Raw genomic sequence first — 12,712 nt, forward strand, 5'->3', positions numbered from 1 at the left:
CACGTTCGTTTTGAGAACTTGAAAGAGAGAGGAGAGAGATTGGGGCAGTTCCAGGCGTCTCCCTCTGAATCCTCCTCATCTTACCCCAGTCGCTGCTCTAAAGGTTATCACCAAACCCATGCAGCGGAGGAAAGCACTGGCTGACCAGACGTCCTCCTTTTCCAGGACACATAGAATGATAGACTGAGAGAATGACAGACTCATGGAGTTGGAAGAGACCACAAGGGCCATCCAGTCCAACTCTTTTCTACCATGCAGGAACTCTCAATCAAAGCATCCCCGACAGATGGCCATCCAGCCTTTGTTTAAAGACCTCCAAGGAAGGAGATTCCACTACACTCTGAGGGAGTTTGTTCCACTGTGGATGTCAGGAAGTTCCTCCTAACGTTGAGGTGGAATCTCTTTTCCTGCAGTTTGCACCTATTGCTCCAACAGAAAGCATGCTTGCTCCATCCTCAACTTGACACCCCTTCAAATACTTAAACAGGGCTATAATATCAATTCTTAATCTCTTCTCCAGGCTAAACATCCCCAGCTCCCTAAGTCTTGCTTCATAATGCATGGTTTCCATACCTTTCACCATTCATAGAATCATAGAGTTGGAAGAGACCACAAGGGCCATCCAGTCCAACTCTTTTCGGCCATGCAGAAACTCTCAATCAAAGCATCCCCGACAGATGGCTATCCAGCTTCTGTTGAAAGACTCTTTCTTTTTGGTCGCCTTCCTTTAGGCAACATCATTTTTTGAACTGGGCTGCTCCAGCTTCTCCAAGCGTCCTTCACCTCCTGCTCGGGAGGAATTCCAAATTGATGATCCAAGGGAGCGGGACTAAGAGGCAGGCATTTACATTCGGGCTGTGCATGTTTTATGCTTTTGTTTCCTTGATAGTCCTCCCTATGGCAGTGCCTGCTGTTTCTCGGCGGTGGGGAGACCCGGTCACTCCCTGAGTGACCGCAGGGAGGGCTTGGGCTCTCTTGCGCCGCCTGGGGAGAAGCAAGAGCTGCGGCCCCCTTGGACGTCCCCCTTTCCCCCCACGTGACGGGAGGCCTTCCAGGCAACGAGGACTGAGGAGGAGGAGCTGCTGCTTTGCTGCCTGGCTTTGCCTCCCGTTCCTGCAAAGCTTTCGCAGGGGGGGAGAGAAAGCGCTGGCGCTGGAGGCGTCCGCCTTGTTTATGTGATGCCCGGGCCTTGCAGCGGCGGCTGCTGCTACTGCTTGTCGTCTGAGAAGAGCCACCCAGGAGCTCGCCAAGAGACAGCCGGAGGAGGAAGGAAGGAAGGGTGACCTTGGCCCAGGAGGTAAACCATGCAATGGAGGCAGAAAGGGGGGAAGTGGGGCATGCACGCTCCCTAGACCTTGCAAAGCCCTGCAAGCTCAGATGAGTAAATGGTAGGTAGAGAGAGGTTTGGGGCTAGTGGCCGGCGACTGCCGACGCGGAGGGGCTGCTCCTGGTTTCAGCACCGCGGACAGCGCCGGACGACCAATAGCCCCAAAAACTCTGTCCGCGGTGCTGAAATCAAGGGCAATCTCGCGCTAGTTAAGCGCTGTCCGTAGTACTGAAACCAAAGCCCAGCGATTCCGCATTGGTGGTCCCCAGGCTCTGGCCACTGTCCTGAAAACAGGCGCACATTGATTGCATCGGCGGTACCTTGTTCCCTAATCAAGCGCTGCCCGTGGTGCTGAAACCAGACACTGCATTGGTGGTCCTGACTGGCCAAAGCTATGTCCACGGTGCTGAAAATAATGGGCAGAATGTTCCTGTCAGGGGGCACACCAGGCTCTAGATCTCAAGCTGTCTGTGGTGCGGATTGTGAAGATTAAGGGCCACCAGGTTCCAGCCCCAGGGGCAGCTACTCTCTGGCAATGAAGGTTCCTGGACTATGTTGCTGTCCATGGTGCTCAAACCAGGGACAGCTTCGTTGTGTTGGTGGCCACCAAGCAGTAGACAAAGCTCTGTCCATGATGCTGGAAACATGGTTTGGATTTGGGGCTGGTGTTGAAACCAGGACAGCTCCTTTGTGTTGGTGGTCACTGGTCACTGGGTAAAGCTCTTTCCACAGTGCTGCAAATATGAGGCAGAATGTTTGTACTGGGAGTACAAAGTTCTAGACCAAAATCTGTCCATGGTGCTGAAAACAGGGGCAGATTGTAAACATTAGGGGTTACCGGGGTTTTGTCTCAGTGCTGTTCATGGTGCTGAAACCAGGGCCTGTGTATTGGCGACCACCAGGTGACTAGAGAAGGTTAACGTCCATGGTGCTGAAAACAGGGGCAGATTGTGAACAATGCTCACCAGGGTGTAAATCTGATCCTGTCCAAGGTTCTGAAATCAGACAGTAGCCCCCTGGCATTGGAGGCTGCTGGGCACTCGCTGGTACTGTCTGTGATGCTGAAACTAGGGCAGCCCCTGTGCATTGGTGACCACTGGATGACCACTAACCCCTGGTGCCATCTACAGTGATGAACCCAGTGCAGCCTGTCTGCATTGGCTTCTGGGTGTTCGCCTGGCGCTGAGCTGTGGTGCTGAAACCAGGTTCAGCCCCTTTGCATTGGCAGCCACTAAGCATTAAGTTGGACTGTCCATAGTGCTGAAACAATTTGCATTGATGGCTGCTGCACAATCACCGGATGCTGACCATGGTGCTGAAAACAGCGGACAGCCCCTCTGCATTAGCACCCGTGTCTGTCATGCTGAAACCAGGGCAGCACCTCTGCATTAGCAGCCTCTGAACACTCGGATGGTGCTGTCCATGGTGCCGAAACCTTGGGCAGCCCCTGTGCGTTGATGGCCATGGGGCACTATTCTCTTATCCATCTGCCATTTGCAGGGCAGAGGCATGGAGAGGGACCAAAGATTAAAATAAGTGGCAGTGGCAAGGTGGAGGACCCAGGGATGGTACTGCCGCGTTATTGCGTTGGCTCCCTGGGACAATGTTGGGACTTTTGTGGTGGCTGAGTCCAGGCAGACTTTGCGGTTGCACCTTCACAGGGTCGTCCTACTGCCTTCCTGTTCTGGATGCCATTTGTGGTGGGGTTTTGAGGGGAAAGTGTTTCTTTGCAGGAGGAGGAGGAGGTGGCAGTGGCAGAGGAGGAGGAAGAGAGTCTGGGAGGAAGGGCAAAGGGGACCCAGCTCAATCTTGCTGCTGGCTTCCTGGCCAGGCACATGTCCATATGTAGCAGAGAGGACAATGTGTTGGGCTTGTTTTCTTTTTAAAAAAATATGCAGCAATAGTTCCATCTGTGAGAAAAGCCTGTGAGCAATCCTTGCTAGACCCATAGAGTCCACTAGAATTTGGTCTCGTCAACATTGACTAAAGTTCCCCTGATTCAATATGTCTGTTCCAGTAGGAACTAACATATAGATGTTGTTGTCAGCGCCATTGTTGTTGTGTGCCTTCAAGTTGTTTGCAACTTAAAGTGACCATAAAGCAAAGCTGTCATGGGTTTTTCTTGGCAAGATTTGTTCAGAGGAGGTTTGCCATTGCCTTTCTCGTGGCTGAGAGCATGTAACATGCCCAAGGTTATCCAGGAAGTTTCATGGCTAAGGGGGGAATTAAGCCCTCATCTCCAGAGTTGCAGTCCTGCACTCAGACCACTACACCACACTGACTCCCACAATACACAATAAGGAAGGGATAGGGCTATTGTGTGTCCACTCCACCTTTCAAAGGCTCATAGATGAATCTGGAGTAATAAAGGTTTCAGCTTTTTTGCTGAGGGTGGGAACAAACCCCATACTTGACAGTTTCCAAAGTCAACACTGATTGGCACATTGATGGAGCCTTTCTAATGCCAGTTCACTGAAACTCTAAGTGGATTTACCAATGCACACATTAGTCTTATTCAGGGAGAGAAGGAGGCTGAAAATGAGCACTGAAAAAAGAAAAACCTTCTTTGGCTCAATTCAGCAGCAGAGGCAAGGTCACCAGGATGAGTGAAATTGGCACTTAAAAACACACTGGGAGAAAGTCAGAGCTCTTCGTCATGGGCAAGGGGAGAAGAGTGGCAGAAATGTATTTTTGAAATCACTTTCATTTTGTCTTTAACAGAAGCAAATTGCTCTGCAAAAGATTGACCATCAGCTCAAGCCATTGAGACATGGCACAAGGAAATAACTATGGACAGAGCAGCAATGGGGTAGCTGATGAATCCCCAAATATGTTGGTGTACAGAAAGGTAAGAAGGAAGCTTTGGGGAATTTACTGGGCACTTGGGAACTGCTTTATTCTTTCATTCCAAAACAGTGAAATGCTTGCCTTATGCTGCCAAAGTGAAGCATTGTTGTGTAACAATCACTCGATATCGGTTCTGCAAGTGCAGTGCTCAGACCTCTGCTGCCTAGCTCTGTTTTATAGATAATGGAAGGGGGGGGGAATAGAGCTATGTAGAAGCTAGTGACCCACAAATCCATCTTTATGATATGAAGTGATGCCAAGCTGCTAGAGAAACCTATAAAAATACGGATACGCAAAAATACTCAGCATTATTCATTCCTCTTTGTATGTTGGATTCATTCTGTTAAGAATAATGGAATATCTTGTCAGTTTGGGGCCCGAATTTGTTAAAATTATCACTCTGCATTTCTAATGATCAGATATGTTCTGAGATGAAAACATGGCATATAATCAGTAAAAATCATTTTCTGTTAAAATCTGGCTTTTGAGAATAGGACTTCCTTTTCTATACTTGTTATGGGGGAATGGGTGTTCAAACAATTGACTCTAAGTTAAAGATAAGAGTAGTTTCTTCTTGGAACACACAACATCTGAGAACATCTTCATTTTTTAAAGGAACCAAGCAACATCCTTGTGTTCCTCTTTGGGATTATTTGTAGAAGACCAAGGTTACTGCACAACTCTGGTTTATTTTGACTGCATTCCTCAGGAGGCATTGTCAGTGTCTTGTAATATCATAACTGTAATAATAATTGTCTTAATTATTATGTGTGTTTTATCTAATGTGTGTGTGTGTGTATGTGTGTGTGCTGTAATAATGGAAGGATATCCACTAGTGTAAGAGAGGACACATGATGTTTGCTACTCATTACAGCCTCCTGTGCTGCTGAAAAACAGATCCTGAAAGTCGAGAGATCCCACCAGATTCAGATTAGATATCAAGAAGTGGATTGTAGTATGTAAGAGAGACTGGCAAAAATTAGATGCCTAACCTCATAGGTGTAAGTGCACTTTCTGCAGTTGAACTGTTTACACGGAATATAACCTACTAAGTATTAATAATGCAAGTCAAGTGCTTGCTACATATCTTATTTACATTCCACAAGGAACTTAAAGAGGTTTAATTTTTAGAGTAATTCTATCCCTATATGAATATACATTCCTGTATTTTCATGGACACTGTGATTTCACCATTAGTGTTGCCCATATTTTATAGTGATGGTAGCAGTTTGCCTCCACTGTAATAGTACAGGTTAGTATCCCTTCTCAAAAATGCTCAGGTCCAGAAGTGTTTTGGATTCTGGATTTTTTTTCCAGATTTTGAATTACTCTGAATTTTTGGAATGCAAGGAGCATAGTTCATATTGCATATGTGAGACTGGAGTGAGGTGCAAAGCTGGAGAGAGATATGAGGATTTTTGAAATGGCAGGAAGCCAAATGTAGTGCTTGGCACAAATCCACACCACCCACCATTTGACAGATCCTTGAATTGATCTCCAACCTTGTGTTTTTGGAGCATTTTGGATTTTTGATAAGGGATACTCAACCTGTATTCAAAAACATAGTTGTTTCTGTCTGTTTCGCAATAAAAAGATGTAAAGGACCCTTGTAGCACCATTTAGACTCAATGAGAACAATAAATTTCCAGTATAAATTCCCAAGCAGTCCATTATCTGTGCATCACCTTTGCATCTGATGGACTGGAGTCCACAAAAGGTTATGGTACAAAATTATCTTTCTTAGGCGCATTACACATGCGCCTAAAGTATATACCATGTACATACTAGGGTTGCCTGGGGGCGTCTCTTCCAGACGCCCCCAACCCTAGTACATACAAGGTACGTACAAAATGGTGGCGCCCATTCTAGATGGGTGCTGCCATTAGGAGGTCACGAATGCGCCGCCTCCAAACGGGGCGGCACAGACGTGACATCCTCATGCCACACGAGGTCGGCTGGAACACCTTTTTTGCGGCCCCGGAAGGAGCTCCGAAACGGAGCTCCTTCTAGGATTTGCGTTGCTGACGCAGCCTTTATATGGCAATGCCAGCGACGCAAGGCAGAAAGGGGCCAAGCGGCCCCTTTCTCCTCCTCCCCGCCATCGTCGGCTGTCCTTGGGGCATGAAGCTCCAAGGACACCCCTTTCCAGGCCATGGGGAAGCAACCTTTTGCCGCTTCCCTGTGGCCTACAAAGTGACGGATTGGGGCCTCAGAGGCTGTCGTTTTGGCAGCTGAGGCCCCGATCCGGCAGGGAAAGGGCCAGATACAGGCCGCCCCAAAGTTAGTCTCAAATGTCTTACAGGATTCCCCCATATCTTTGTTTACCTCCAAGTTATTCTGTTGTAGCAAATGTATCAGAGAATCTCAAAGACAAATACTTTATATACTCATGTATAAGTCTAGAAATTCTAATCAAAAAATTGACAAAAAATAAAAAATAAAAAAATGAGTTGACTTATCCATGGGTCAACGTAAGTACTGTACTTTAACTCTTATTTTTTTGTAATAAGGAACCAACACCCACTCTATTATCCAGCCATTCTTTAGTGTGAACACAAACACTTATGCCTGCCTGTATTCTGCATGTTCTCTGGCATTGTTTTTCTTTCCTTCATCAGTTAGATCCTTTGTTACATGTTCCTAAGATTTACACTCAGTTTATTCATGGATCATACCAAAAACCATAGTTTCTGGCCTTCAACTTATACATGAAATTGACTTATAGTCAACTACATACAGTAACTTTTCCAAGGCTTGCTGTCCCTTTTCTCAGATGCCATTCCTCTTAGAAAAAGACCACTGCTACTGAAAAAGTGGACTATAGCTTATGAAAGCTTCATTTAATTAATTTAATTTAATAAAGATTATTTAAAAAAATAATTAATTTAATTTAACCTTTTTTTGTATTTCCCATAATCACACAGTTTTGTAGTTATAATCATGTGTTTAAGATACATTCAACTAGGAATTAAAACACTGTTAGTCATGATTGTTTAATACAACAAGAAGAGTAATCTTACATATGTCTACTCAGACCTAATCTACATGGCAGTTATCTGAACCTATTCCCTGGTAAATATGTGTAAGATTTTAACCTAAAATGTTTTATTTCTGATTTTTTAAAAATGCATTACTGATACAGAGGCCAAGATCTGTTCACTGCCTCTGGAGAATACAGCCTTCACTCTCTACTGGCTGATAATTAGAAATATAATTTTATTTACTTAAAAACAATATGAGGCTGTAAATATGCTTGTGGTTGCATTATGAGATCATAGTTTGATAGGTTCAAAACTCTCAGTCCATGTTATTTGCAGAAACAATAGGATATAGTTAAAAGTGGTGAATATTGGTCAGTAATATCAGTTTTCAACAACGTGGGTGTCTTGTATCAATTTCCTCTGCAAATTGAATTATTTAATGGGCCCAACTGCATTTTGACATTTTGAGCTTAGTAAATTCTGAGTACTGCACATGATCCTTGTGGCAGTAGTTATGAATGGCTATGTGCATGCATGTTTATTGCTTCAAAGTATTGATAAAAATGCAAACAGAAGAATATCCACCATAGCCCACTTCTGAGTTTGTGAAACTTGTTTCAGTATATTGATTGCATGCAGTCTTACAAATGTATAAGCAAAGTATTATTTAATCTGTGAGCAAGTGAAATAGGTAGATCATAGCAAAGTGCAGATTGATCAGCAATGTGTATATTGTTCTCCTTAACTATACGGATATTTTTCTTGTTGTGCCATTACACTTTTGTATACTTAAAGCTTGACTGCATTGCTGAACCTTGTTTCGTCTAGAAATGTGTTCTTCATCACACATTGGGAAGCAAAAAAATACTGATTTGGCTTAGTTCTGATGTTTTGCTATCCTTCCAGTTCTCTTGTGAATTGCCAGATTATCCCTGTAGATAAAAGGATGTTTACTTTCCGATACAAATATTTCATAGCCTTAATGTATATATATACTGGTAGAAAGTACTGATGAAAATCTGGTGATTATGTTTATTTTAAAAGCACATTATCCTGTGACAAAGTGCAAAGGTAACATTACTATTGCTGTTGATGTGAGAACAAGATAATAATAACGAACACTGTAGCACTGCTGAGCCATGCATCCCCCATCCTATACCTGTACATATGTTTTTTGTGGCCTAAATATATAATTTTGCATTTATCTCTGTTGAATTTCATTCTATTAGTTTCAACCTACTTTTCTTTAGTTTATCACAGTCCTTCTGAATTCTGTTTCTATCTACCAGTGTATTACCCACCACTCCCAGTTCTGTGTCATCTGTAAACCTGAGAAGGATTCCCTCCGCCCCATCAGCTAAGTCACTGATAAAAATGTTGGAAGAGTAATGGCCCTAAGATAGAACTTGGAGGCTGCATCTGCTCTTCAGTAATAATCTAAGCTGACATCACTTTAACTGTCATGTCTCAGTGCTATGGAATTCTGGGAACTGCAGTTTGTTGTGGCACCTCTGACAGACAAGGCTAAATTTCTCTCAAACCTACAGTTACCAGAATTCCATAACATTGAGCCATAGTAATGAAAGGGAGGTCAACCTGGATTATTTCTGTAGTGTGGATGCAGCCTGAGGCACTCCATTCAAAATCTCCTTCCACTTTGAAGCACAGCCATCAATGATGACTCTTTCAGCATGGTTTTCCACCCAAATATGAGTTCATCTTAGAGTGTTCCCTTATATTCCATATTTTAAACAGTTTGATCATAATCAGTTGATCATAATTTGAAAATGAGACAGGAGTGTGATGCTGCAACAAAGAAGGCAAATGCAATTTTAGCCTGCCTTGCAAGCATATTCACGGAAAACAATAGTTTCACTATTTTCTTTGCTTGTCAGGCCTCATCTGATATACAGTCCTCTCTCAGTTCACACAGTCTTAAGACTCATGTCCCTCACTTATGCACAAGGGACAAACGGAGGGAGAATGAATGGGGCACGTGGCCATGGCACACCCCGCACATACCTGCGCCTATATTCAAGCCAATGGGGCTTGAATATAAGCAAAACTCCATTTTTGCAAGGGGGTCCGGAATGGATACCTTGCACAAAAGGAGGGGTGATTGTACTTCATTTGGGTTTGGGTGCTTCATTTTAAGAAGAATATAGACAACTTGGAGCAAATTCAAAGAAGGGCAATGAGGATGATAAGAGGTATGGAGAACAAAACATATAAGGAAAGGTTGAAGGAGCTTGGCTTGTTCAGCTTGGTGAGACAAGGCTGAGGGGTGACATGACTGCACTCTTTAAATACCTCAAGGGCTGTCACAGAGAAGAGGGGCAGGCCTGTTCTTTGTTGCCCCAGAAGGTAAAACCAGGTTCAATGGTTTTAAGTTATAGAAGAGTACAGTTTGACTGAACATCGGAAGGAATCTCTTGAGAGTAACAGTGGTTTGCCTAGAAAGATAATAGGATCTTCTTCTCTGGATGTCTTTGCAAAGACTTATCTGTGGATCATATTAAAATCTATAATTTTGGCCCTTGACTTATATTGATGATGGAGCAAGCTTGTTTGCTGCTGCTATAGAGAATAGGACCTGAATAGCAATGGATTCAAACTACACCTCAACATAAGGAGGAATTTCCTGATGGTAAGAGCTGTTTGACAGTGGAACATACTCCCTCGGAGAGTGATGGAGTCTCCTTCTTTGGAGGTCTTTAAACAGAGGCTGGATGGCCATCTGTCAGGGGTGCTTTGAATGTGAGTTCTTGTACGGCAGGGGGTTGGACTGGATGACCCTTGTGGCCTCTTTCAGTTCCACAATTCTATGATTCTAAGAAGCTACCTGCTGGGAATGCTGTAGCTGGAGATTCCGTATTGAGTAAGGGATTGGACTTGATATCCATAAGCCCCTTCCAATTTTATACAGTGCGCCCACATCATACACGGGCATGCTTTACGTGGCTTTCAGCATATGCTGAAAGCTGTGCTGGGAGAAGGGCGGCATGTCCTATAGGGAGTAATGGGTGCACGCCCATGGTGCGCCCATGCCGCTGCGCCACAGCATGCACAAGCCCCATTCATTTAAATGGGGCTAGAGCATAGGCAGAATTCCCTTTACGCGAGGGAGTCCAGAACAGATCTCCATGTAAAGGAAGGGCAGACTGTAGTTCTATGACTCTAAAAGAGAGTTGTAACTCCTCTACTTACAAAGTAATTCAACCCACCACCACCTTGTTGGGGGGCTAAGGAGGCGGTCAACATGTTGCTTTCTTGAATGAGAGGAACTCTTATTGGCAGGACATAATGGCCACCATTGAAGGATCCAGTACAGCCATTAAAAGCTCATCTGGTAAAAGCAATTCATAGGAGTTTTTTTCTACCAGTGTGGGCCCAGAAAAGGGCATGTTAAAGGAGTGTTGGTCAAAAAAACCCTTGCTCCCTGATACATCCCTGGATCATGTCTACCCCATTCTGAAGCTGACACAAATAATATTTCTGAAGATCACATTTTTTTCTTTAAGAAGAAGAAGTTCTATTAAAAATCTCTTCCCATTTACAGGCCTGTACTAAACTGGAATGGCTTGGCAAGTGATGGCTTCCCCTGCCCTAGAATTCTCTTCCCACCCACATCTCCACCCCCATGTTTGCACTGTTAGTCCACAGAATGAGGTAAAGAAAGAAAAGCATACATATAGCATGATTGCTCAATTGTAAACTGCACATTAGACTATAAATCTATACATGTCTCAGTGAATTTAATTTACTTATAACAAAATGTTTAGTCAAGTCAACTTTGACTTAATGCAACTCCATGGGCAAGTAAACTTGAAGAGGTCTCCCAAATGGCCTTCACAGGTCTTGTAAATTCAGGGATGGAACTTAATCAATATAATACAGTCTTCCTCCCCACCCTCACTGTCTTCCATTTTACAAAGCAAAAAAATTATCATCTTTTCCAGTGAATCATGTTGTCTCTTATATGTCCAAAGTACAACAGTTTCAGTTTAGCCTTCTTAGCTTTTAGTGAGAATTCAGGATTTATTTGTTCTTGGACCCATTTATTTATCTTTTTAGCAGTCCAATCATCTATAGTCCTCTCCTCCAGCATCACATTTCAGATGAGCTGATTTTCTTCTTTTCATATTTCTTTGCTGTGCAGCTTTCACACCTGTTCATAGAACATGGAAATACTATGAAACTGATGATACTGACTTTGTTGTGTGTGTTTATGTGCCTTCATAAGAGCCCTGGTGGAGCAGTGGTTAAATGCCTGTACTGTAGCCACTCACTCACAAAACACAAGGTTGCGAGTTCAATACCAGTGAAAGGGCTCAAGTTCAACTCAGGCTTGCATCTTTCCGAGGTTACTAAAATGAGTACGCAGATTGTTGGGGGCAAATTAGCTTTCACTTTGTAAACTGCTTAGGGAGTGCTTAAGTGCACTGATAAGCAGTATAGAAATGTACTTGCTGTTGCTATTCATGTTGCCTGTCAACTTACAGCTTTCCTAAGAATTTCACAAGATTTTCTAAGGAAAGGAGTACTCAGAAATGGTTTTGCTAGTTCCTTCCTCTGAATTCTAGCCTTCAGCCCCTGATATTCATTGTCAGTCTCCCATCCAAGTTTGATATTTAATTATATATTTTATACTGGAAAAAAGTGGCTCAGAAGGGTACCATGTTCAGTGGTACAGAAAGCCACCAAAATCCAATAGAATCATCAGGACACACACACCTTTTCCATTTCCTGGTGTAGGTCACCAGCAAGGCAACAAAAGCCATCTCCATTCCATAAACATTCCTGAAGACAGATTGACATGGATCCATATAATCCATTTTATCTAGGAACCCCTGGACCTTGCAGATCATCATATGCTTGCCAAAATGGAAAATGGGAAACTGATCACTAATTTTTATGTGTGAATGGGTTCAAGGATTGGTTTTTCAGTAATGGCCTCACTACAATTTATTTTTGGCAGGATATAAACTTACCTTGCCACTGTGATGCATTCACTAATCTCCTTGGCCAGTCCCACTCTGGCTCCTTTTAGGAACCAGGAAAGGCTTGAGACAGTACACATGTGGCGGCTCTTCCCTTTCAAAAATCCTGTCCACATCCTCAGGCTGCATATATTGAAACACATCCATTAACAAAGAACAAGCAGGAGCCAAGGAGAGATCCACTCGATCTGCATCAACTACAGTATTTGAGTCAGAACCATTTTATGTGCTAAATGTTGTGGAAACACTTCACAGTGAGATTATATTGGTTGAAGGGATGTAAGGCCTGTTCTGTTGCTTCCTTCACCATGAGCACAAAGAGCTAGACATGTCACTCTTCCTGCCTGCAATCATTTTGGAGGGAAAAGGCTTGTAAGGCCATAATTCTAAGAATTCAACTAGGAAGTTATTTTAAGGCAGTTAAATACAATGAAGAACATTCAATATTGGTGTGCTATACAAACAAGTCTATTAGGTATCTGGTCTTAAAATGCTTAGAATTGTTGTTGTTGTTGCTGCTGTGTACCTTCAGGTCATTTATGACTTATGGAGACCCC

General features: G+C 43.5%; 1 protein-coding gene across 3 annotated transcripts in view; it reads left to right on the forward strand.

Moving 5' to 3' along the window:
- Positions 1–960: 960 nt before the first annotated feature.
- RGS7 (regulator of G protein signaling 7) overlaps positions 961–12,712 on the forward strand; it is a 237,743-nt gene continuing 225,991 nt past the window's right edge. The window contains exons 1-2 of one of the 3 annotated variants that reach the window (XM_042480230.1): positions 961–1,297; positions 4,049–4,175. In XM_042480230.1, the coding sequence (XP_042336164.1) occupies positions 4,098–4,175 (78 nt within the window). In that variant the 5' untranslated portion in view covers positions 961–1,297; positions 4,049–4,097. The remainder of the gene's footprint in view (positions 1,298–4,048; positions 4,176–12,712) is intronic. The other 2 variants (XM_042480240.1, XM_042480249.1) reach the window with 2 other exon arrangements.

The sequence above is a fragment of the Sceloporus undulatus genome, chromosome 1, assembly GCF_019175285.1.
Source record: "Sceloporus undulatus isolate JIND9_A2432 ecotype Alabama chromosome 1, SceUnd_v1.1, whole genome shotgun sequence".
Classification (NCBI taxonomy): domain Eukaryota; kingdom Metazoa; phylum Chordata; class Lepidosauria; order Squamata; family Phrynosomatidae; genus Sceloporus; species Sceloporus undulatus.